General features: G+C 40.1%; 1 protein-coding gene across 1 annotated transcript in view; it reads left to right on the top strand.

Annotated features, from left to right (window-relative positions):
• Window positions 1-3,317: 3,317 nt before the first annotated feature.
• LOC106599872 (protein Wnt-3a) overlaps window positions 3,318-27,681 on the top strand; it is a 30,030-nt gene continuing 5,666 nt past the window's right edge. Inside the window, exons 1-2 of the mRNA XM_014191223.2 lie at window positions 3,318-3,779; window positions 22,454-22,692. Coding sequence (XP_014046698.1) covers window positions 3,685-3,779; window positions 22,454-22,692 — 334 coding nt within the window. The 5' untranslated portion in view covers window positions 3,318-3,684. The remainder of the gene's footprint in view (window positions 3,780-22,453; window positions 22,693-27,681) is intronic.

The following is a 27,681-nucleotide window of genomic DNA, read 5'->3' as shown; positions in this document are numbered from 1 at the left end:
TCCTCACTGCAATAATTTTTACTTTGTACATTTTGAGTTATAGTTAAATAACAGTGGCATGTCACTGTTCTGTAAATGCATAACGGATTGACTGTAGGCGCTCTGAATGAATGCAAAGAATCATGTTGTTAGAATAAACCAATGATGTGTATGAACATGTGTACAGTATGTCTATGGAATCAACTAACCCGCGTCTAAATCGCCATGTCTGAATAACACAGTGTAATCGTTTATTTTCATGTCTCAGCTAAAGAGTATGATTGATTGGATTTTACTAAAGTCGTGTCATTATATTGTGCACTGCTGTCTTTTGTCAACGTGAGGCTGAATGAGCCATGTGCAACCAGGGATACATATAGGGCTGGCTGGCCAGGGTCACTCACTGCTATGGACATGGCTTGGCCTTGACATCATGCTGGATGACATCATCATGGCAGTGAGGTCACCCTGGCCACATAGAGGTGCCATAATGGCCAACTGACACAATGTCGCTCTGTTCCCCTCTGAGGAAAAACTGAATCAGCTAGTACTGCTGCTGCCGGAAAAGTAGCAACAAAGACGGATGTATAACACCCACGGAAGAGAGGTAGGGTCACACTTTAAATCAACTTGCACAGTTACTGTTTATGTATATTTGTATGTATTGGTGTGATTAAAAAGGACCTACATAGTAGCTAACTGTACTAAGAACTACTGGTAATCTGAAACATGATTTGATCTGTTACTTCAACTCAGTAAACATCATTCTTTAGTAAAGCTGAGAGGCAGCTAGGACTTGGAGGGTTCAACACTTCAACCATGATGTCAATCTGACATTTAGCTGTGCTTGTATGCGAGCTGATTCTTAAAGACTAATAATGGCAAAGTCATATCGCACAGACTTCGTGTGATATAAATGGTGTGATCGTCACCTCCTGGCAGGGCAGTTACACTGCACAGACATTCACATGACATGCCATACTATTACTGTAAACTGAGAAGACATGTGTTTTCCTCACCACCCCTGACTTAGACCGCATGCCAATGCTGACAGCAGTTGGAAAAAAGGCATCGTTCACACTTCCTCCCTGCCAGTACCCATTGACATATGGTCAGTGCCCCCTTCTGCCTGCTTCCAGATTTTCCCTTCTATATTAGGCAGGTTTGGCACCTGGTTCTCTCTGCACCTGTAGCTCTCTCTAGCTGCAGATGCTGAACACCTTGGCTTCAAACTACGTTTCAAGAGAGACTATTTATAGACGTATTTGAAAGTGTATGAAATCTGGTGTTTAATCGCGTATTCATAGTTAAATATAACTCACCAAGAACAAGAACGACACTTTTCAACACAAATTGTTTTGTCTTGATACATAGTATGAAAGGAAGGAATCACTTTCCTGTGAATAAATTGTGACCTATTGTCTTGTCTGTCAACAAGACCCCCTTGGCTCATCAGAACTGAACCACAAAGCATTCTATGTCAATCAAGTGGTCAACTGTAGTGTACTGGATAAAGACAGTTTAGGATGCATACAAGAGCAATCATTGAGAAGACAAACGTTTCTGCAGCCCGTTCTAAGCAGTGTATGTCTGGAGGTCCTACTACAGTGACATTATCTTCCTGATAAAAGCTGTTGATCCCTTTGGTCCCCTGTCTGTCTGCTGAGTGGTTGTGCCCCTCCTGCTCCTTATAAAAACGCACTGAGTTCATAGCACGCTCAATGTCCACTAGATGGCGATAGAACCAAATGTTTCACGCTGAGAATGTAACGTAGCTGGGGGGTAGTGCTTCTTCAGACGGCTCTCATCCTACTTCAGATGGCTCGCGGTTTGGGGGGCTTTTGAAATGATAATGAAATACTTTTATGGGTGAGTGAGGGGTGGAGTTAATGAATTCGTGAATCGACTGATTGATTAATGTGATTGTGTATCACGTTATATTAACCAACGTACATTTTTATAAGGCAACACATCCATAAAAAAAACATATTGATGAACAAGAATGAAGTCCGTCATTTAACTCATTAATGTTGGATTCACAAAAAAAAATGTGTATGTTATTAGGGTTTCAAAAATGTCCGTTTGTTTATTGGGTATAGAAAATGTGTAAAACGGGATAAAACTGCTGCAGGAAATATATAATTTAAATGGGTGACATTGGATTTGAGTTTAATCCAATTGCTTGGCATTTTAGCCAGTTGTAGTCTACTACAACTTGGTTCCCCTTTCTCGTCAATTCAAAGCTTATTTCAGTGTGAGTTTACTTTAACATGACAGTCCGTGCAACTATACGTCGATGGTAAGCTATTCATTTAAACAATCACCGCAAGAATATCGTTAGAACGAAGATATGCATCAGTGAGTGCATATCAATGGGGAATGAGGACTAGTCCACTTCCTATTAGATCACATATCAACAGCCACTTGACATTGAGAGAGAGGAAATACAACAGCATGTCATTTAAACTCAGCACAGCTAGAGACAGGCAACCATATGTACTTCATATTGCAAAGACATGAAGTACATAGATTGCCCGAAATACGCGTATGGACAGTTCATTTAAAAAATATATGGTTTATCTCGCCAATAGTACAAATTATATTCTAATCTGTAAAGTGAACAATATTCGATTGCAGATTAGATGGTTCCTTATTTGCAGATATTTGATGATACTATTTGTACACCCGACATGCATTTCTCTCTTGTAGGCCTATACTTTTGTCATTATAAATTAGATAATTAATTATGTGAAAATGAATCGATATGAACCAAAAGCTTTCAAGCAACCCTAACATCGCAATTTCAACAGATATCACGTGTAAAAAGTAAGCATGTTGTCAAATGCTGCAGAAAATGACAAAATATAGTCACATAAAATTGATAATTGACGGATATAATTACATATTCCATCTTTCAAAAAAAATCGTTACACAATTGTTTCTATAACCTAGGCTATCTGAATGGGTATAATAGTATAATGAACATTCTAAGGATCATGCAAATATGCTTTGAGGTACTAATTTGGGAGTAATGATATAACTACATCTGCAAGTTAAAGTTCCACGTTTTTAGTACTCAGCTCATCACTTACAAAACAACATCTCAGGTGTATGTAGATGCATCCATAATGACATACAGGGGACAAATGAAGGATTAGAAAACTGAATAGCGGGGCTCAAGCAATTCACACATATTTATTTCTGCATTTTAGCAGCTTCAAACCAGGGAGTGAAATCCGGACAGGTTGTTATAGCTACCCAATCCACGGGGGTTCCGATGTCTATTTAAAAGACCTCGGACCCTCCCTCTTCTCCTTTAAACAACATTATATATCACACACAGCATGCCAATGCGACCACGTCTTAATGAGCACTAAAACATTATCTTCTTAAAATGGGCTCATTCTTGTGTTTGCGTTCAGCCTAACTGACTCAGGCAAAGAGCGCGCGCAAGGGAACGAACAGCTATCACCAGAATTTCCCCTTTGGCAGTACCTGCTGATTGGGTCCTAAAAGCAAGCTGGTTTTAACTTTTAATATTTGGCTCCTGTGTTCTGCCATGACTAGTCGCAAAATACTGTTTCTCTAACCTATCACTAGTTTTAGGACAAGGCGAGACATTTTGGTAAGCAGCGCAGATTGTTTCGTTTTTTGTCTCATTGAAAAACGAGTGTGCGCGTATGAGCGCGCGTGTATCTGGTGAAGATGTTTAGCGAAACCTTTTTAAGGATGATATACCTTGGATGTTTCCTGTTTCTTTGTGGGCTTACGCATGCCATACCAAGTTACCCTATCTGGTGGTAAGTTTACATTTCACTCTACTTTTAACTTCATTCTGCAATATCATATGCTAGTTATGCCTGCCTGTTATTTCAACAATATACAGTACTTTATGTTAATTTATTGTTGCTTTCAGTTCGTTTCTTTGAAAGGATAGGCTAATATCAGCATGTGGTTTCCAACGCTGGTCACCCTGGCAATTAAGTTGTAGCCTATCATACCGGTCTAATTGACCCTGTCAACGGGCAGTTGATATCGACGTTAACAAGCTGAGACGGAATCGTGAAGATGGGTTACAAAGCTAGTCAAGTGAAATTGTATGAAGAAAAAAAATAATGCACGTGAGTCAATGACACTATTGATTTCAAAGTGCACACATTGCGGAAACAAAGGTATAATACCGACACAGACTGGTTATGCAAAATAAAACATTTTTTTTGTGCAAACTAGTTTCAGCATGATTTGATTAACTTAAAAAGAGGTCATGCTCCGTTCTGCTTCATTCAATATTCGATGACAGACATAGGCCTAATGGCAGGTGCAGAATACGTTCGTTTATGAGAGAGGCAGTGGGAAAAGGGAAAGGTACATTTTTGGGAATCAAAATGAATTATGTTCTTATTTTAATGAGACTAATATCTAATAATAATAAGAATAATGTGGAATCATAATTCAACAAAATACGTGCAGTTTACTTTCCTTTCCATTATTACTTATTATTACTCAGAAAATGTATACGCAAAATGTACATTTCCTAGTAATCTCAATGATTTCTTCGATATCATGTAAGGAATCCTTTATACACAAATTTAATAAACGGATTTCACTATTAAGAATATTGATTATTTCCCAAGTATTCAATTGAAATTGGCCTATCAGTTATGTTATCCAATGCAGTTGTGTAACCCCATGAGATAGAGGCTATACTACAATTATTTGGATATAGCCTCAGCCACTGATTCAGCCACTTTCAACGATGCTTCATTAACTACAGTTTTATTTGGTCTCCATAGCCAAATAATCAAATGTAATTTGTTGGTCTTTTTATGGCACTGATGTTGATCATTTCCCAAACAGTCAAATTCCCTTTGACATCTTATTGTGTTAAGCAGTAGGCCTAAGGAGAATGAGGGATGCCTTCAAGCCTTGAGTTAGGGGTCAGTTGAAAAATGAATGAAACCCAATTGCCCATTCCCAGACTGTGGAAATTAGGGTGGGAGATTTTCAACTGGAATTTTCTTTTGATTCTAAATAATCCATCGTTGACCGAATGTTTTATTTTAAAGGTAAGAGCTGTCTGTTGTCCTCTCTTGACAAAATATGAACTGTTTTCTGAGTTATTGAGTAGGCCTATTGCGTGTTGTAATATTATCATGATTGAAGTCACATTTGGAATTGAAGTAGATTGACTGACAGGCCATTATAGGAGTTTTAATTGATAAATGATTGATTTCTGTTGAAAGAAATTGATGAAAGGAAAGAGTGGGATTTGAGACAACTGGGCATTAGGTGGACTGTTAGAGTCAGCCGATCAAACTGAGAGAGAACAAATTATGGCAAAGTGCAGTTGGAGGATGGAAAATTGGATGAATGTGAATTCCATTCACTCATCTTTAGGATGGATTTCGTAGAAAGGCTTGTGGAGCCCTCTTGTTGAACAACTCATCTTCCCTTGAGAGGGCAGACATTTGTCAGATTCTGCAGCTCAGCGGCATTAGAGCCAGAGGACAGGGGATGCTACAGAAAAGACACCGTCCTAGATCAGAGATCCTCAGTCCCAAGACATTCACTACAGGTTTGGATTTCACCAATCGCACACCGCGTCCTTCAACAAATCAATATTTTCCTATGAAATATTAAAGATGCTGTGTCCTGCACTTATTTCAGCTAATAGGTCTCCTGGTGGTAATACTGATGAGAATCTAATTACATGCTCAGCTGGACAGAAATCCATCATAAACAGTGGTGGGCTCTCTAGTCCTAGATCAGCACTCCTACTCTTAGACCCAGGGCTGGGAAAGACTGGACAAAATCAGGATGGGTTCTTTCTGTGGGGAGAAACCTAATGATCTATTTCTGTTTTTCGCAAACCTCTCTTTGAGTATCCCCCAGACGTTCCCCTATTTGATCTATACCAGTACCAGTACCAGCACCAGTACCCGATTCAACTGGTGATAATCATCAAGCCGTTGATCAGCCATTTTTTACCTCAATATCAAATCATTTCTGGGTAACAATTAAGTTCTGTACAGTGATTGCTTTCAATTAAAATTGTCAAAAAGAAACAAAAATAGCTTTTTAGCAAAGGGCAATTTCTCAAACAATAATTTTGATTGGAATGTCTGGGAGTGGTCTGAGTGGGGAGGGAAAAACTGAAAATTAGCTGTTATTGGCAGAGAGGTTTGGAACTATCTTTCTTATTGGTCTATTAACTAATTTACTGCATAGTGATGTCACCATGGAAGGCCAAAACAAAATCCCACCAAAACAAGCAGAAATGTATTTTCAAACAGCTCTTACACTAAAATGGAATTAACATAATTTTAACTATTTCACAGTATTATTCCAACCTCATAGTGTGGAAATACATTATAAAACACAGGAAATCAAGTTTTTGATTGCGCTAGGCCTTTACTGTGCCTTCTGAAAGTAATTATTCCACTTGACTTATTCCAAATTTTGTTGTGTTACAGACTGAATTAAAAATTGATTAAATTGTTGTTGTTTTTTCTCACCCATCTACAGACAATAATGACAAAGTGAAAACATATTTTTAGAAATGTTTGCACATTTATTGAAAATGAAATACAGAAATATCTCATTTGCATAAGTATTCACACCCCTGTGTCAATACTTTGTAGAATCACCTTTGGCAGTGATTACAGCTATACGTCTTTCTGGGTAAGTCTCTAAGAGCTTTCCACACATGGATTGTGCAACATTTGCCCATTAATCTTATCAACATTTTCAAGCTGTTTGATGATCATTGCTAGACAACTATTTTCAGGCCTTGCCATATATTTTCAAGTAGATTTAAGTCAAAACTGTAACTCAGACACTCAGGGACATTCATGGTCTTCTCGGAAAAGAACACCAGTGTAGATTTGGCCTTGTGTTTTAGGTTATTTTCCTGCTGAAAGGTTTATTCATCGCCCAGTGTTTGGTGGAAAGCATACTGAACCAGGTTTTCCTATAGGATTTTGCAAGGGCTTATCTTCATTCAATTTATTTTTTATCCTCAAAAGATTGCAAGCATATCCATAACATGATGCAGACACAATTATGCTTGAAAATATGGAGAGTGGTACTCAGTAATGTGTTGTATTGGATTTGCCTCAAACATAACACTTTGTATTCACGACAAAAAGTTAATTGCTTTGCCATTTTTTTTTGCAGTATCCTTGTTGCAAAAAGGATGCATGTTTTGGAATATTTGTATTCTGTACAGGCTTCCTTCTTTTCACTGTGCATTGGGTTAGTATTGTGGAGTAACTACAATGTTGTTGATCCATCCTCAGTTTTCTCTTATCAGAGCCATTAAACTCTGTAACTGTTTTAAAGTCCCCTTGGCCTCATGGTGAAATCCCTGAGTGGTTTCCTTCCTCTCCAGCAACTGACTTAGGAAGGACACCTGTATATTTGAAGTGACTGGGTGTACTGATACATCATCCAAAGTGTAATTAATAACTTCACCATGCTCAAAGGGATGTTCGATGTCTCCTTTTTTCTATAGGTGCCCTTCTTTGCGAGGTATTGGAAAATCTCCCTGGTCTTTGTGGTTGGATCTGTGTTTGAAATTCACTGCTCGACTGAGGGACCTTACAGATAATTAATTGTATGTGTGGGGTACACAGATGAGGTAGTCATTTAAAAATCATATTAAACAATATTATGAGTATTGGTTGACATTATGGGGTATTGTGTGTAGGCCAGTGACATAAAATCTCAATTTAATCAATTTTAAATTGAGGCTGTAACACAATAAAATGTGGAAAATGTCAAGGGGTGTGAATATTTTCTGAAGGCACTGTAAGTAGAACTGGCTGTGGCTACTCAAGGAGAGGTTTGGGAAACACTGGTCTAATACAATGCTGACAGAGAGGGTTGTTCCCTGAGTTCCACCAGAATCAAAGTGACAGAGTTATGTACAACCCACAGTACACAGTCATTCACCCTCTCCTTTTTGATCATAAAAGAGCTGTCTTTTGAGTTTCTTTTTTGTGGGGCCAAGATTGTATCAAAACACCAGAACCAGTCATGATGACTGACAGAAGATGGCAGGCTTCCATTTGGTCACAGCAAACAGCCTCTGGCACCAAAATAAAGTCATCAACTTGTGTGTTTATGATTTGCTATTGGTGGGTGGGTCAGAGCACTGATTCAATCTGGGCAAGAGTGCAACGACGAAAGCAAAACAGAGGCGAGCAAGTCCAAAGACGCCGCTGAGCGTTCTCTGGGCTTATTGTGTCACCCCTACCAATACAAACAACGCCCAGCTGAAGCTGCAGCACCAGGCTATAAGAAGCTGATGTGAAGTCACCATTGAACTCTGCATACTTTATGTTATATTGAGTTTTGATTCATTCTGGCTTTAATGGAAACTAGATACCTCACTAAAGAGTGAGATAAGAAGCTAAAACAGGCTTGTGTTTCATGGTACTGTAACTTAACCCTCCTGATGTGTTCCGGTCGAATTGGACCTATTTACAAGTTTTCTCTCTGATAAATGTAGTTCAATTAATCTGACTGTCATAAGGTTCCATGAGGTTCCATGACAAAAATGACCGGTCATTAGAAATGAATGGGTGAGACTACAATTAGTGTATAAAATTGAGTTCAGGCACATGCCCATTCATCAAATGGACACACACACACACACACACACACACACACACACACACACACACACACACACACACACACACACACACACACACACACACACACACACACACACACACACACACACACACACACGCACATACACACACACACACACACACCTCACTCCCTTTCTTGGCTTCCATGGCAACCCCCATGGGAACCTTTCCCCAATAGAATCCTTCCCCCACGGGAACCACACCTGTTGGCATTCTCACAAACAATCGCAACATTGTTTCAATAATACATTGAACTTTTCTTGCAGCTCTGGTATATAAAGCTTTTTGAGGCCTTGCTCACAATTCATTCTGTGGCACAATGACCAAATTATATACTGTATGTGAGGCTCTTGATCATATCTTTGATCATGACACTGGTGAGGAGAGAGTCCTTGTTAAACTTCGACACAAAGTAGTCTGTGATAAATAGCACAATATGTTTCATCTGAGTATTTGTTATAGTCAAAATAATCCATACATTATGCTTTTTTTTTAACTCGAAATCGAGTTGTATGAGCTCAGGTCAATGAGACCTACAGGCCATAAATAGCAAATATAAGTTTAAAACTTGTAATGTTCACAAGAACTTAAGTTGATAAAAAGATCTAACACAACATTAGGTGATAATATATGTATTATTATGTATTTATAATCAGCTGTAATGGGGCAGTTATTTTGGACCGGGAACACAGAATTAATTAACATGAAACGAACACAACAGAAGGGTTAACACCATTTTTTACATAAAACCTTGCTGTTGAACAATATGTGCCTTTTAACTCCTCTCACTAATCGTGTCTTTACTTTTGCAAATAACTGTCAATCATCCAAGAACTGACAGATATTATTATCATGAAATGTCGCTTTGTGGAGTTTTGTTGGCAGAAGCTGAACACTCCTTGGAGTTAGAATGGTTAGAATGTACAATGGTGGAGGATTGGTGGAGGATTGGAGGAGGATATGGGACTCGACCAACACAGGTTCATGTCTCTCTAACTCCTCGACCTGTCATGGCTCAGCCTGACACACACACACACACACACACACACACACACACACACACACACACACCACCCCACCTTAAAAGATAAATACCTGGAGGTGAAAGCTTGCCGCACATTCCTTTTCCCAAACGTGCTCTCTTGATGTCAAAGTCGGCTCCAAAGCCCCAGGGCCTGCAAGAGTAAAGTGGTAATTCTACGGTACCCTGCTTGGGCTTGCTGAAATATGCATTAAACCTAGTCTGGATACACTTAAATGAGAGGAGGAAAGATCTATACTGACTGAGACTAGAATCAAACATGATATCTATTATTTTCTCTTGTGTGTGTATTTCTGATGATAATATGCAGCTACTGTTTATGGAGATGACACTGGCAAGGTTTATATGAATCCTCAATCGTCTTGGTTTTGTTTGAGTTTGGGTATCACCTAAAGTAAAGGAATCTGGTATAAGACACATGATTCATTCTTTACCTATGAGAAAATGAAAATGACCTTTGTAATCAGAAGCACTTTTATTCGCTAAGCACATTCACATATACCCAGAATTGTACTTGGTGATATGGTGCTGCTGGCGGTATACATAACCTGGTCTCAGAGCAAAACCAATTATATTTGACTAAAATCTGTGCCACTCCATTTAGTATGATATGTTTTTTTACGTTACGTTACCTTACATTAGCTAAAATGTTAATGTTGTCTGTGATGAGGTTCGGACACGCAACCTTTGGGTTGCTAGAAGTCTGCGTTGTCTGTGATGAGTTTTGAACACCCTTCCTTTGGGTTGCTAGAAGTTTGCATTATACGCCCACCTAACCACCCTAACCAAACACCATCCTTTTGTTTCTAACCTACTGTCTTATCGAACATAATATATCATACTAAACAGATCAAATAATGTAACCTAATGTAAAGTAACATATCATACTAAATGGAGTAGCACAGATGTTTGTAAAATATAATATGTTTTGCTCTAAGACCAGGCTCCGAGACCAGGCTGGTAGACAACGTATTATATTATAGAGACAGAAACAGAGAGGAATTTAGTTCACATTAGAAGTTAGATCTATGAATTACAAGGAGGAACAATTTACTAATAAATGAAAACATTTTGCATTCAACTTAAGACCACAAACTCCATATATCTTAAATGGAGTTGTACAACATGTAAAATATGTATTTTTTAGTACTCAATAACACCATGTACTCCATAGTCTACCTCTGTAATAAATCCATAAATCATATGGTTGAAGCTTTCCCCACTTCCTCTCCTCCTACTTCCTAACAGTAATAGAGGTGACCTGAATCACTCAGCCTGTATAGGACGTCCTCAGAAGCAGAGCTAGCGTGAGGGCCATGGGTCTGACCGCCTTAGGGCCCACACACCTATAGGGGCCCTGTAAGGGGCTCCCTGTTCTTGCAGATAAAAAAAAATAGAAATAAAGATAAAACATTATTTAACACTCTAAATCATGGCAAAATGGATAAATATTATATCATAAATAATATAATTTCATCAAATCCTGGAATTTGTCTAAGCTGGTGTTGGTTATTTTATAAAGCAATGTCCAGCTGTGTCTGTCGCTATACCCCCTTGAGGGGCCCCCTGCATGGCCTTGGAACAAAACGCAGTTATCGGAAAAACACCATTCTAAAGCTCAACTGATACGAGTGGTTTCATGTGACAGAGGTGAAAATCTCCATTAGAAACACTGAAAGAGGTGAAGTCTAAAGATGCAACTAGGATGAGTTGCTAATATGACTAAGATTGTGCCTTTGGCTTCTGGACGAAGAAAAAACGTTGACATGAAAACCAATAGAACATGAGAGAAATGTTGCTTTCAATGGCATGTCAGGAAGTCTTTATAAAATACAGAGTGGGGTTCCAGATTTTCGGGAACCCGATTTGCCATAGCTAAAGTTACTGAGATTTCTGCGCATGTGCGTGATTTTTTTTTACATAGCTGCTGCCCACTCCGTACCGTCTCCCCCTCCTTCCAGATTGTTTTATGTAGCTAAGCTTACAACGCTGACTACGTAGCTGCTGCTTCCCCCTCCTTGATCAGCCATGTGCGCCTTTGTCTGGTGTAGCCTACAAACTCCATGTTGCACACAAAAGACATGGTCAACATGTTCAAACGATTGTAGAATAGTAGGCTATTAAGCATAAGCACGATTTGATGTTATTTTTCAGGAGGGGAGTTAGGCTAAATGCTGAGCTATTTACATGTTGGGGCACCAGGCAATGCAAAACAAACTTACCCACTGTCAGACTCTGGTTACCAGTCCGGATACATGCTTGGCTGCCTAGAGCCTTTCGCTGCCCAGAGGTGGAACAGCCACAGTAGGTAGCCTACTCGTGCTGTACTTCCATGATCATTGAGAAGCTAAATAGCCGTTTAGAGCCTGTGTGTTGCTAAAACACAGATCGTTTTTACCCCAATGCAAAACTCAAGTGGGGAGTGACACCTAATTAGCGTTGTATTTTTTCATCATCATTGCAAACATTCGCTAAGCAGGAGGAAGACAGGCAGTCAAAGTAATAGTGTTCTTTTTTTCAGCAACTGTGGCTAGTGGCTACAATATGGCAGCAACTATAGCCTACGTCATCACACAGAACAATTACTGTTTTTGCAATGTGTAGGGACTGCTTCCTGCTTGTGCAACTGCAATATTCATTGCAACAGACAGAGAAGGTTGTAGCCTTCATAATAGGCTATATGTTTTTTGGAATGTTCATTCAAATTGCCGCAGGGTTTTTTATTTCAGCTGTTTAGAAAGATAAGGCAGACACCTAGGCTGCATCATCATGGTTTAGAAGAGGGTGAGTAAAGAGAGAAACTTCAAAGATTTGGGGGAGTGTCAGCAGCAGCTACATATACGTAAAATAACACATGCGCAGAACATGATCCAGATCTTTATCTTTGAGAAAGAGGTTTCCAGAGTATACAATAATTCCCTAAATGTTTCTACGGTTGGATTTTGGCTAGGCTACTTTGAAGCAAGGTAAGACATCCCTTGTAAATAGGCTAGGAAGTTAAACTTCCAGGGTTCAAACAGTTAAGTATATCTTCTCAACATGCAGACTGCCTTCAACCAAAGCCAACCCTAGATGTTAGGAGGCCCTCAGTGAAATCTTGTTTGGGGGACCCTCTATTACAGGGATTGAAAATATTTTAGTGGCTCCCCTCTTGATGGCGGAGAGGGAAAAAATATGTTTTTGAGTTAATTTCCTGCAATTCTACACATTTTGCCATGGGGCGTAGACAGGGCTCTAAAGGGCGACCAATTTCATTGCATATGCAATGAAATATTTTGCTGTGCGACCTGAAGTTTTAATTTGGGAGCAACAGTTTCTAAAACTAAAATAAATAAAAAAATTAAATGAGTAACAATATTTCACCGCAACAATCTTTTCTACTCTGCCCAAACAAGCTGTCACATCATGCTGTCAATTCATTCACTCAACACATTCTTCCAAAACAAGAACATTGCTGCTTTCCACATTGCTTCTAAAGATGAATCCACATGTTTTGTCTATTATACTATTAGTTTGTGTATCTTACTCTCTGCAAAACGTGAGTTAGTCAGCTAGTCTAAGGAAGCTGGCATGTGGTTAAAATAATTCTAATCATTAATGCTAATTGCTAACTAGCTAGCATTTAGCTAAATGCACTAGCTAGGGCAAAGCAAACGTTAGCTCTAATGTAGGTTGCTACCAGTGGTGGTGTAGATCAGTATGTTGTAATCGTTGTCTAAATGTAACTTCTATTCAAATGTGACTCGAGTCCTCTGGGAAATACTGAACAACACTTTGGTTCCTACCCTTTCATAACTCTTACCTGGCTTTTTGATATGTTGTCACGCTAAACAACACCAACCATAGAATTACAATAATCATTCTATTTCTGTGATTCCAACAGTTCACCCAAGTGTTTTGATTTTGCTGCGAAGAGACAGAATCATTATATAATTTATTCTGATATTGCCCCCATGCAGCTAGTTTCTGGTCACAGGTTCAGGTTAATTTAAAATTAACCCTACAAATAGCAGTGTTGGGAAATTTGGAAAGCTATAGTCAATCAATCAACAATATAATAATACTCTGAGGAAAATAATAATATTTTTTTATGTAACCTTTATTTCACTAGGCAAGTCAGTAAAGAAGAAATTCTTATTCACAATGACAGCCTACACCGGCCAAACCCAGACAATGCTGGGCCAATTGTGTACTGTCCTATGGGACTCCCAAACATGGCCGGTTGTGATATAGCCTGGAGTCGAACCAGGGTGTCTGTAGTGACCCCTCTAACACTGAGATGCAGTGCCTTAGACCGCTGTGCACCTCAGGAGCCCAACTAGCTAGCTTACAAACTGTGGATACTGTGCGATTAGAAAGATTCAAAATTAATGTAAGACATCACAGCACAGTCTGTTTTTTTTGGCCCATATCGTGCTGCCCTACTAACAACCTGGCAACTTTAGCAGTATATGCAAACATTTGGTGGCACAGGAAAAAAAGGTAAAGTGATGTATTTTAACAGGAGATGTGCTTCAAAAGTAAGTAGGATTATTTGACTGTCTTTACACAGGCAGCCCAATGCTTATATTTTTTATTTTGACCAATCACATCAGATCTTTACACATCAGATATTTTGTCAGAACGTATCTGATTGGTCAAATGAAAAAAAAGATCAGAATTGGGCTGCCTGTGTAAACACAGCCATATACAGTGCCTTCCGAAAGTATTCACACCTCTTAACTTTTTCCACATTTTATTGTATTACAGTCTGAATTTAAAATGTATTAAATTGAGATTTTGTCTAACATAATAACCCATAATGTCAAAGTGGAATTATTTTTCAAAATGTTTACAAATTCATTAAAAATGAACAGCAGAAATGTCCTGAGTCAATAAGTATTCAACCCCATTGTTATGGCAAGCGTAAATAAGTTCAGGAGAAAAAAATGTGCTTAACAAGTCACATAATAAGTTGCATGGACTCACTCTGTGTGCAATAATAGTGTTTAACATGATTTTTGAATGACTACCTCATCTCTGTACCCCACACATACAATTATCTGTAAAGGCCCTAAGTCGAGCAGTGAATTTCAAAAACAGATTCAACCACAAAGACCAGGGAGGTTTTCCAATGCCTCGCAAAGAAGGACACCTATTGATAAAAATAAAAACGCAGACATTGAATAGCCTTTTGAGTATGGTGAAGTTCCTAATTACACTTTGGATGGTAAATAAATACACCCAGTAACTACAAAGATACAGGTTTCAGGAGAGGAAGGAAACCACTCAGTGATTTCACCATGAGGCCAATGGTGACTTTAAAACAGTTACAGAGTTTAATGGCTGTGATAAGAGAAAACTGCGGATGGATCAACAACATTGTAGTTTCTCCACAATGCTAACCTAATTGACAGAGTGAAATGAAGGAAGCTTGTACAGAATGAAAATATTCCAAAACATGCATTCCGGTTTGCAACAAGGCACTAAAGTAATACTGCAAAATAAAGTGTCAAAGCAATTCACTTTTTGCCCTGAATACAAAGTGTTATGTTTGGGGAAAATCCAATACAACACATTACTGAGTACCACTCTCCATATTTTCAAGCTTAGGGGGGCTGTATCATGTTATGGGTATGCTTATAATCGTTAAGGACTGAGGAGATTTTCAGGATAAAAAATAAATGGAATTAAACTAAGGACAGGCAAAATCCTAGAAGAAATCCTGGTTCAGATTGCTTTCCACCAGACACTAAGAGATAAATTCACCTTTCAGCAGTACAATAACCTAAAACCCAAGGCCAGATCTACACTGGAGTTGCTTACCAAGAACACAGTGAATGATCCTGAGTGGCCGAGTTAGTTTTGACTTAAATCTACATGAAAAATTCAATGCCAAGTCCTGAAAATGGTTGTCTAGCAATGAGTAATGACCAATTTGACAGAGCTTGAAGAATTTAGTTTTTTTGTTGCACAATCCAGGTGTGGAAAGCTCATAGTGACTTACGCAGAAAGACTCACAGCTGTTATCGCAGCCAAAGGTGCTTCTACAAAATAGTGACTGAGGTGTGTGAATACTTATGTAAATTTGAAATTTCTGTATTTCATTTTCAATACATGTTCTAAGATTTCTTAAACATGTTTTCACTATATCATTATGGGATATTGCATGTAGATAAGTGAGAAAATAAATCCATTTAATACATTTTGAATTCAGGCTCTAACACAACAAAATGTGGAATAAATCAAGGGGTATTGCTTAGTTGAGGTCAAAATAGCTCTTACAATATTTCAGTGGTATAAATACTTGGTAGAACTGTAATGCAGAAACCAGCTACCCTCTGAAAAAATAGTTATACTATGGAAAATGTTATATAAATACCAGATTTCCTATCCTGCAATATTCTATATGTGCAACTTGTTATGGTATTTGGGTTGTTTAACATTTGGTTTAAAGTGACTGAGGATTTGGGCATGCTTTTTGAAGCTTCCTGCCATATGTAAGACATACGTAAGCCCTACCACTCCCATTGTTTCACTAGCAGCGATGCTAATGCTGGCTGTGGGGTAAGTAAATAAAGAAAAACGAAGCCATATTTTTGGTCATTATCTCTCAGGATCAATGGTTGAATAATTTTTTGTCACTAAAATTAAGTATATTTCAAATGTTGGTGTACTGCCCCGTTTTTAACGAATAAATAAGACACAATTCATATTTATTTCAAAATTCGAAAAACTAAATGATACTACTATCAAATTATGGTAAATTAGCTTTTTAGTACTAGTGTGGATTGCACTTTGGAAAAGAGATGCTTATTATTTATTAAGACAAATATATATATATATTCGATTTCCAGAATATGTTTTGGTTATATTTTATTTAAGGTAACATTATTTACATGTCTATTTACATGTTTTTGATCCCCTGCTGATTTTGTACGTTTGCCCACTGACAAAGAAATGATCAGTCTATAATTTTAATGGTAGGTTTATTTGAACAGTGAGAGACAGAATAACAACAAAAAAATCCAGAAAAACGCATGTCAAAAATGTTATAAAATTATTTGCATTTTAATGAGGGAAATAAGTATTTGACCCCTCTGCAAAACATGACTTAGTTCTTGGTGGCAAAACCCTTGTTGGCAATCACAGAGGTCAGACAATTCTTGTAGTTGGCCACCAGGTTTGCACACATCTCAGGAGGGATTTTGTCCCACTCCTCTTTGCAGATCTTCATTAAGTCATTAAGGTTTCGAGGCTGACGTTTGGCAACTCGAACCTTCAGCTCCCTCCACAGATTTTCTATGGGATTAAGGCCTGGAGACTGGCTAGGCCACTCCAGGACCTTAATGTGCTTCTTCTTGAGCCACTCCTTTGTTGCCTTGGCCGTGTGTTTTGGGTCATTGTCATGCTGGAATACCCATCCACGACCCATTTTCAATGCCCTGGCTGAGGGAAGGAGGTTCTCACCCAAGATTTGACGGTACATGGCCCCGTCCATCGTCCCTTTGATGCGGTGAAGTGGTCCTGTCCCCTTAGCAGAAAAACACCCCCAAAGCATAATGTTTCCACCTCCATGTTTGACGGTGGGGATGGTGTTCTTGGGGTCATAGGCAGCATTCCTCCTCCTCCAAACACCGCGAGTTGAGTTGATGCCAAAGAGCTCCATTTTGGTCTCATCTGACCACAACACTTTCACCCAGTTGTCCTCTGAATAATTCAGATGTTCATTGGCAAACTTCAGACGGGCATGTATATGTGCTTTCTTGAGCAGGGGGACCTTGCGGGCGCTGCAGGATTTCAGTCCTTCATGGCATAGTGTGTTACCAATTGTTTTCTTGGTGACTATGGTCCCAGCTGCCTTGAGATCATTGACAAGATCCTCCTGTTTAGTTCTGGGCTGATTCCTCACCGTTCTCATGATTATTGCAACTCCACGAGGTGAGATCTTGCATGGAGCCCCAGGCCGAGGGAGATTGACAGTTATTTTGTGTTTCTTCCATTTGCGAATAATCGCACCAACTGTTGTCACCTTCTCACCAAGCTGCTTGGCGATGGTCTTGTAGCCCATTCCAGCCTTGTGTAGGTCTACAATCTTGTCCCTGACATCCTTGGAGAGCTCTTTGGTCATGGCCATGGTGGAGAGTTTGGAATCTGATTGATTGATTGCTTCTGTGGACAGGTGTATTTTATACAGGTAACAAACTGAGGTTAAGAGCACTCCCTTTAAGAGTGTGCTCCTAATCTTAGCTCGTTACCTGTATAAAAGACACCTGGGAGCCAGAAATCTTTCTGATTGAGAGGTAGTCAAATACTTATTTCCCTCATTAAAATGCAAATCAATTTATAACATTTTTGACATGCGTTTTTCAGGATTTTTTTGTTGTTATTCTGTCTCTCACTGTTCAAATAAACCTACCATTCAAATTATAGACTGATCATTTCTTTGTCAGTGGGCAAACATACAAAATCAGCAGGGGATCAAATACTTTTTTCCCTCACTGTATCTATGCATGTAAAATAGGCCCAGTAGCAATAGAAAGGTCGGTTCCTCCTATTTTTAGAAATCAAAACTCAGTTTTTGCGCACGACTGCGCGTAGAAAGGTTTTGCAAAGACTGGGTTTATAAGAACAGCTGTTTGAGGAGCTGGGCAGTGTGAGCGCTCACTACGAGATAGGGTTTTTCCAATAGGCTCTGTATGCGATGCGCATATGATAAATAAGAAACATGACTAACTAACAAAAAGACACACATTTAATTCCACTAAATTATGCAAATGACCTGTAGACCGATAAGCTTGACCAGTCAAATTTATTTTCAGCAGTTAACCAACTAACGGTTAACTGTTGACATCCTTAGTGTTGATGCCTAATTTGTGTTTTATGATAGGCCATATCAGCTATTCATTTTTTAAATGATTTGGTCAGAAGGGCGCCTCGAGAGCACCCCACTCCCTCTGTGCTGAGACTAGCGCCACGCCTGTACGTCCCGAGACTTATGACTGTGTGTATTGTCCAGGCAGGTTCTGTTTGTCTGTCTGGCCTGTTCTGATCTGATCATCTACAGTATACACTCACACAGTAGTCAGACAATACTAGCTTTAACCAGCTCATACATGGTCAAACAGGAATCAACAGGTAACACCTAAAATAGTATAACCATATTATCAGGCATGGGGAACAGCATAATGCAGTACAAAAATAAGCGCAGCACAATGGTGAGATAAAAACATATACAGTAGTACAGTATCTATGTAGCTAGTGGGATAGGTTGGAACCTTGCCGCTGTTTGTTTTCTTCCACCTGCTGACCTCACTCAACACCCACAGAGAAATTCACAAGTTCTTCCTGGCAGAACAGAACGTCTACAGGTCAAATTAAAAGCTGTGCCACTTGTTTTCCCTTCTTCCTCCCTCAGTCTTTCCCAGACAAGATCTTATCTGCTCACACTTGCGGAAGGGGCTGTACTTGTGTTGCTGGTTTCACTTGGCATGGTTCAGAAGTCATCACATTCCTGCTCTACATGTTATGGCTATTAGGAGCAAGTGTCTGCGGTGGGTTGTGATGTGGACTCAGGTTTCTGTTGTGCGAGGTCTGCTGTGCTCAGCTTAGCGCCTTAGGGTGCGGATTGACAAGCACCAAAGAGAGGTCAATTTGGAATAGGAGTTTCCTTGTTTACTGACGTGCTTGCTTTCGTTCATATGTATTGCAGACAAAATGCAGGCTGTGAGGACTTGATATCCTCTCAGACTCTTTTAGAGCCTGTTTCCCCCCTGTCTTTCTTTTTGTATTTCTCATATATGATTAACCAGAGGTCTAGTCATGTCTCTGAGCCAAGGAAAATAATATGGGAAAGCCTTTAAAGTGAGCATGACACATTGCTCCGCCATTTGCTCGGGGATATACTTTGGAAAGTACTAAATGGCTACACTTACTCGGTAACCCATTGACGTATGTAGGCTACAGACAAGAGGTTGAAAGCAGACGCATGAGACTAGGTGTATTCAGTTAAGCTTCATTTGTTAGAGCAAACAATATATCTGCTACATTGACTTGATTTGCGACGCAAACGTCTGGTACACAAGGTCAGCCTGTCTCTCAGGGACGACCTGGGTCTCGTTCTCCAGTTGCAATGTAACTTAAGCATTACGATGATCGTACCAGTCGCATCGTTATTTCCGAGGCAACATTTTTAAGTGTTTCCCGGAACAAGCACGCAGAGAGAACATTCTCTAAGTGCATCTTTAGCCATTGGTCGACACTGGTTGGATCGAAAGAAAAGCAACACTGTTCTCGGATCAGCCTTCTCCACTCAGATCTTGCCATAATATCTTGTCACACATCATGAAGCATATTGAGGCAAAAATGACAGGCAGTAAGTAGCCTAGTGGCAAAAATAAAACTCAATATGATTTTAATATGATTGAAATATATAGGCTCATGTAGCATATTTATCTTTTAATGCAGTTATCTCGGTTTTCATTTGAAGCATTATTTTATCTATCACTTGTTGATAATAATTGCAAATACTTTGGCACTTTGTATTTGTAGTCAACTTTGTTCTGAAGTTATTAGAGCTTACAGTCAGACAGATGCCTAAACATCTTGATCATATGTTTAACGGAGATCTTCTGCGAGTAAAGTGATGCGGAAGGGCAAAAAGCATCTAACGATGCACTTTAGCTCCTCTACAAGTATCTGGATCACTCGTAGATGTGCGAACGTTTTTAAGAGCAACGTTACTAATGAAGCCTCTGGGAAACAGATCGGCTACTAAAGATACATCGTAAGATGGTTCTAATGACAATCTCAATGCTACGAAGTCTCTGGTAAACCTCGCAGTGTAGAGTGATACGGTTAAATCATTTCTTTTTTAGAAGTGGAATTTAGAAATGCCTGGGGTGAGACTCGGGCTCTGTATGATAATCTTGTTGTTGTGATCACAGAGTGATTACTTCTTTAACATCGTTGCCCAGGTCAACAGATAGTGAGATAATTGAGCTGCGCAAGTCCTGCCTGCTCCCACCTGCTCTGGCTTGAGGCCTACTGTCGGAGCCACGTTTGGGAGTGTCAGAAACAGTGAGCGGATATCCCTTCTTTCTATGTACTTGATCTTCTTTTTGTCCAGCTCCTGTTATTTTGGATGAGTGTAAAACTCCCTTGTTCTACTGTTGGAGGTTGGAGCAGATCACTGTGCAAACAAACACTGCACTGTCTGTCTCTGTCATAATGGCCAAATCACTCAGACGTGGATCGCCAGATTACTGTCATCAATAGCAGCTTCAGTGAGGACTGAGTTTACTGCAGAAGGAGCTGTTGACTGCAGTGCCAACAAGGAACTTGTTGCTACTATGCAGTAGTTGCCTTGCCAATGACAATAGGAAGTCAGTTATTAGATCAAATGTTATGTTACGGTTGTAATATAATACGTTTTTATTCATGGTGAATTGATTGATATAACAATCCCATTCATAGAATGAGGTTTATCCAATCCTATCGTCTCTATGAGCTGTATTTACCTGAGCTGACAACAATGGATAGTAATTGGAATGGAATTAACCCTAAACTGTATGTAGTACTCTGGGAGAGGGTGAATGGAAATAAATGCATGGTGGCTAGATGAAAACAATGTGATGGATTATGAGGAGCAGAGCAGAGGAACAGTGAGTGAGGAGTGAAGGAAAATACTGTATGTTAAAAGCTTTATGTGGAAGTGCATGAGTGTGGTCTGAGTGTATCTTATTAATATATTGTAATACATGGGTGAAATACAGTAGGATCTCAACCAAGCACCTATATTGTGGAATGGATAATTGAAGTGAAATATATTTGCTATCAATGTGTCCAAAATAGTTCCCCCCGTGGGGACAATAACGTGTATCAGCTGTTGTTAGAACATAGTGGCCATCATTTAATCTAATTTCATGCTCATGTACATGCTTCCTTTCATCCTCATTGGATGGTTGTCATCCTCCCACTCTCGACCCTCCCACTGACGGTAGTAGGCCACTGTACAAAAGAGTGGAATACAAACTGACTGGAGCCAGATTGACTGCGTTCTTTAGATCAAACAATTACAATTACAGCATGCTGCTTCAAAAGTCTTCTTCAAAAGTACCACAATGACATAACATGAGATGACAGCACCGAGATAGTTGTCACGTTTCCATGGTTACGAGCGATGTTAACACCTTAATTGAAAGACACACACACACACACACACACACACACACACACACACACACACACACACACACACACACACACAGAAAGATATAATCAGAGAACAATCAAGTTTGCACTTGTTGCATCCCAGAATATCCGTCCTCAAAGAGAAAGGGGGATGGATGGATAGATATGTAATTAATACATCCGTCTGAAGTCTCAATGTACAGTTGTACTCTCATTACCCTAAGTCAAGGGCCTGTTTAGCGTGTGGACACTTAAAAAAAGTTGTGGTTCTCTGTAATAACAAGGTGAAGCTTCCAAGTTGTCAACCTAGAGGTCTATGAACCACTTTGGGTTCACGGGGGGACTTTCATCTTTCCTCGTGGCGTGGTTAACTTTGTGGAGTATAGCACTGGGACTGCGGTTTAAATCCACACAAAGGCCAGGTGGCTACAGAGGGGATAGATAGAGGGATAAGGCATTGATGCTTAATGGTAACATCTGACACACACACACACACACACACTGCACGTACACACATAAGCACAACATACACACACAAAGAAAGAGAGACACACACAAGCAGTCAGTATATCATGTCACTGCCTCCTCTCTCCCCGTGCAGGTCCCTAGCGGTGGGCCACCAGTACTCGTCCCTGGGCTCCCAGCCCATCCTGTGCGGCTCCATTCCTGGCCTGGTGCCCAAGCAGCTGCGATTCTGCCGGAACTATGTGGAGATCATGCCCAGTGTGGCAGAAGGGGTGAAGATCGGCATCCAGGAGTGCCAGCATCAATTCAGGGGCCGTCGTTGGAACTGCACCACCATCAACGACAAGGCCATCTTCGGACCAGTGCTGGACAAAGGTAATGTATGGTAATAGATTTATAAGAGAATGCAGGACACACTCATGAACAGTAGTGTAAAGTACTTAAGTAAAAATACTTAAGAGTACTACTAAAGTAGTTTTTGGGGGTATCTGTTCTTTACTATTTATACTTTTGACTACTTTTACTTTACTACATTCCTTAAGAATGTATTGTACTTTTTACATTTTCCTTGACACCCAAAAGTACTCGTTACATTTTGAATGCTTAGCAGGACAGGGAAAGAGTCAAATTCACGTACTTATCAAGAGAACATCCCTGGTCATCCCTACTGCCTATGATCTGGCGGACTCACTAAACACACATGCTTCGTTGTAAATGATGTCTGAATGTTGGAGTGTGCCCGTGGCTTTCCGTTCAAACAAGAAAATGGTGCCATCTGGTTTACTTAATATAAGGAATTTGAAATTATTTATACATTTACTTTTAATACTTAAGTATATTTTAAACCAAATACTTTTAGACTTTTACTCAAGTAGAATTTTCCTGGGTGACTGTTACTTTTACTTGCATCATTTTCTATTGAGGCATCTTTACTTTTACTCAAGTATGACAGTTGGGTACTTTTTCCACCACTGCTCAATGTCACGGCTGTCGAAAGGATCGGACCAAAGTGCAGCGTGGTTGTAGTTCCACATTTTATTTAATCCGTGAAACTTTGCAATACATAAATAACTGAATTGACAAAAACAACAAACCGTGACGCAGAGAGAAACAAACACTACTCAAAATATAATCACCCACAAAACCCAGGAAGAAAAACCCCTACTTAAATATGATCTCCAATTAGAGACAACGAGGACCGGCTGCCTCCAATTGGAGATCATCCCAAACAAGCCAACATAGAAATACAAAAACTAGAACCTAAGAACATAGAAATAGAAAACATAGAAAAACACAAAACATCCCCTGTCACGCCTTGACCTACTCTACCATAGAAAATAACATCTTACTATGGTCAGGACATGACACTCATAAAACACTGCAAACTAGCCATCTTTGGACCAGTGCTTGACAAAGGTAACAACATATCTTGAGAGAAAAAGGCACTATAATAAAACAGTGCAGCCTTGGCATTTCTCCTACTGGGCTACTCATCCACAGAACAGGATGGCTATGGGTGACAGCCTACATTATACATTTAATAACACTTGAGAACCAAGTCTTAACTGTGAGAACCAAGTCTTAAACCTGTTTGCTACATTAGAAAAAAACATTACTGTGCTGTATAATACAAGTGACATTATTTTCCTGCATGACTTGAATACATGCAGTGAGTGTTTTCCCCGTATCTGTTCCCAAGTTCTTGAAAGAATACTAGTGTACTATAATAATTTCCTTGCCTGTCAATGTTGGTAATGCTTGGCATTTCAAATGAGAAACGATTCCTAACCCTGTCTCGACTAAAACTCTACCACTCACTTTAATCAGGGCTGCAACTGGTGTTGATATTGAGAGGATAGAATAAGACCATTGTGTTGTAAGTTGTTGTTATATTATGTTGTTAGTTGATAGATCAAACAAACAACTGTTTTAACTCCATCCTGCCTCAGTCAGTGTGTGTGTGTGTGTGTGTGTGTGTGTGTGTGTGTGTGTGTGTGTGTGTGTGTGTGTGTGTGTGTGTGTGTGTGTGTGTGTGTGTGTGTGTGTGTGTGTGTGTGTGTGTGTGTGTGTGTGAGAGAGAGAGAGAGAGTATCATATGCAATTAAAATCCTTGTTCAAATAGACTTGTGAGAGTCACTCAGCTATGAGCTGTTTGAACAGATGAAATGATGTGTATACACACTTTGGGTGGAGAATGTTGTCTTTTGTTGGAATTTTCTCTGGAAGGGAATCCCCTTCAAGGCCCCCCCTCTCCCTCCCCTCAGCTTCTATGTGAGGTGTGTAAAATAGGGATGAAGTCAGACCTTATAAATGAAATTCAAGCAGAAAATTACGTTTTCTAATTTCTGTTCTATCATCTCTATTTGAGATTAAGTTAACCGAAGAAGAAGCACCCATATTTTACTCTAAAAATGTTCATCCTTGTATTATTCAGCTGTCATATCATGAAGCTAGTGGATTCTCTGTCTCCACACTATTGCACTGAGACCCTGGGATTAGTTGCCAGTAGTCAAGGGTAGAGGATGAGCAGAGAGGAGCATGGAGGGGTAAAGGAGAGGAGAGGGGGAAGAGGAAAAAGAGAGGGGGGGGGGTCTAAACCTGTCAACTGGATTTGGAAAAGACTGATGTTTACTATAGTGTGATTTGGGGTTAGTTGGGGCAATTGCTTTTAATAAACTCTTGAGCCAGTTGTTACATTGATGGAGAAGGCTTGAGCTCAAGTAGGTGGGTAATGATAGGGGTTCACAGTCCCTGGCCTCATTGTGGTGTAAATACCTCCACATCACCCCCATGGCTTCTCTCCCTCCTTGTCTAAATTGCAGGGGCACTGGGTGGAAAGGGGAGGTGGGGAGAGAGGCAGCCGGGCCAGGCTACTCTTTGGGTCTGGGGGGACTTTAGTAAATCATTTTGATTGGATTAAGGTCAGTGAAGCCCTTAAAAAACGTGAGAGGTCAAAGTGGTTGGATTAAGTGTCTTTGTCAGGGTCCGGGTAGAGTGACTGGCAGGGCTCAGGGTCTTTTGATAGGGCTTAGTAAGGGAGAAGTTTCTCATTTCATTTGCTTTGATTGATGCTTGTATTTGTCTGCGCATCGGGTCCATTGTCCCCCGGCAAGGCTAGTGTCTGTTCTGTTTGTCTGCTGAGCAGACGGATGCGTGTTTGTTTCCTCCTTAGGCTTTTTTATTGGGAGAAAGGCTGAAAGGAACCATAGGCCTCAAAAGCTTTGCACCTATCTGTTAGTTAGCCTATTAATACCGATCCCTTGTCTTAACCAGTTTATTGGCAGGCATCCCCCTGAACAGCTTCCAGGCAAAGCTGAGGAAAGAGCAGGACTCAAGTTTGCTCCTTCAGATACATAACCTACTGTATATGGCATCACGTAGGTAGGGAAAGGATGACTGAAGGAAAATATGTGTGATTTAGAATGGATTTATACACTGAGGTTACAAAACATTAGGAACAGCTTCCTAATATTGAGTTGTACCCCCTTCTACCCGCAGAACAGCCTCAATTTGTCGGGGCATAGACTCTACAAGGTGTCAAAAGCGTTCCACAGGGATGCTGGCCCATTTTGATTCCAATGCTTCACATTGACTGGATGTGCTTTGGGTGGTGGACCATTCTTGATATACACATGGAACTGTTGAGCGTTAAAAACTGCTGCGTTGCAGTTCTTGACACACTCAAACCGGTGCGCCTGGCACCTACTATCATACCCCCTTCAAAGGCACTTAAATCTTTTGTCTTGCCCATTCATCCTCCATCCTTGCCTAATCACCCTCAAGCCAGACAATCCATGTCTTCATTGTCTCAAGGCTTGAAAATCCTTCTTTAACCTGTCTCTTCCCCTTCATCTACACTGATTGAAGTGGATTTAAGGTGACATCAATAAGGGATAATAGCTTTCACCTGGATTCACCTGGTCAGTCTATGTCATGGAAATGTTTTGTACACTCAGTGTATGACAGAGAATACACGTATTTGAATAGACACACAGGTTATAGAATGCCCTGAAACACTGAGTGACTTATTGCTGGTTCTGGCAACAACCCGTTGTACTGATCACACCCTCTCACTCACACTATCTCTCCTTTTGTTCAGTACACATCAAACAAACAGTATCATGCAGATGTGCTGTTATGCAAACATTCTACATCGTATTCGGATCTATTCGGTTTTGGGACAGTTTTCCTTGGTGTTTTCCATCATTTGTTTACATGAATGCATGTGGAACCATCCTTATCCGATAATCATGACAGAGATCATGGGCAGCCAGTTATCTTTCTCCCTCACGTTAAACTGGAGCTCTTCCTGAGCTCTCTTCGTCTCTCTCACTCTGTCGCTCTCTCTCGCTCTCTCCCTCTCTCTCGCTCTCTCTCTCCTCTCTCTCTTTCTCTCCCTCCTCTTTCACTCTCTCTCTCTCTCTCTCTCCCTCTCTTTCTCTCCACTCTCCGCCCTCCCTGCCCTTGTCACAGGGCCTAGCATACCTCCAGGCTATGTCTGCGTCAGCACTCATTAATTTACATTAACCAAAGTGTCAAAACATGGGCCGCTGGAATCTATCTGTGATGAAAGGGGAAGCAAACTGTGCAGGTGTTCTCAGTTTGTGTGTGTGTGTGTGTGTGTGTGTGTGTGTGTGTGTGTGTGTGTGTGCGTGCGTGCGTGCGTGCGTGCGTCGAACAGGACAGGGACATTCGTTGGAGAGCTTGTTTGGCGCACTTGGAGTAGGAGAAGTAGCAAAACCCTAGTGTGACTTATAGAGTTGCTTAGAACAGGGAAGGCCAACAAGAGTGGACAGACAGTCACACGAACACAGACTCAAAAGCTCAGTCTCACAGGTATAAACATGCACTGTTAGTCACACCAGTGGATTAAATGGATAAAAAAGATATTGAGTGTCTTTCTGATAGGCTAGGTCTCCATTATGTAATACCTGTAAGTGAATATGATATGGACTCACAATTAGCAATAATATGTGGTACTGTCCCAATTGTGAATTATAGTTCGGTATTCATTTCACAGTTGGACTTTATAGTACTGCAATACTCTCGAGAATAATGTGCCACTGACAACCATAGTCACAAGGGCTGGAAAATCAGGATATTTTTACTTGATTGATGGACTGATATATAAAAAATAACTGTCTTAGATGGAAAATAAAGGCAGTGCATCTGCTTTTATATTCTAGGTGTTCAAATGTCAATGCGTTCAAGTGATGCACTTTCTATGCTTCTCCTAGGTGCTTAATGCCTCAACTAAACCAAGCAGTGAAAAGGTCAGTCAGGGAATTCAGGTTATGACCCCTGACCTCAGGATGAGAAAGTGTTACAGTTTAGGATGTGCTAAGAGGGCCCTGCTTTTCATAA

Source organism: Salmo salar, chromosome ssa03 (assembly GCF_905237065.1).
Source record: "Salmo salar chromosome ssa03, Ssal_v3.1, whole genome shotgun sequence".
In the NCBI taxonomy this organism is placed as follows: Eukaryota; Metazoa; Chordata; class Actinopteri; order Salmoniformes; family Salmonidae; genus Salmo; species Salmo salar.
This window is presented reverse-complemented; position numbering and strand designations above follow the sequence as displayed.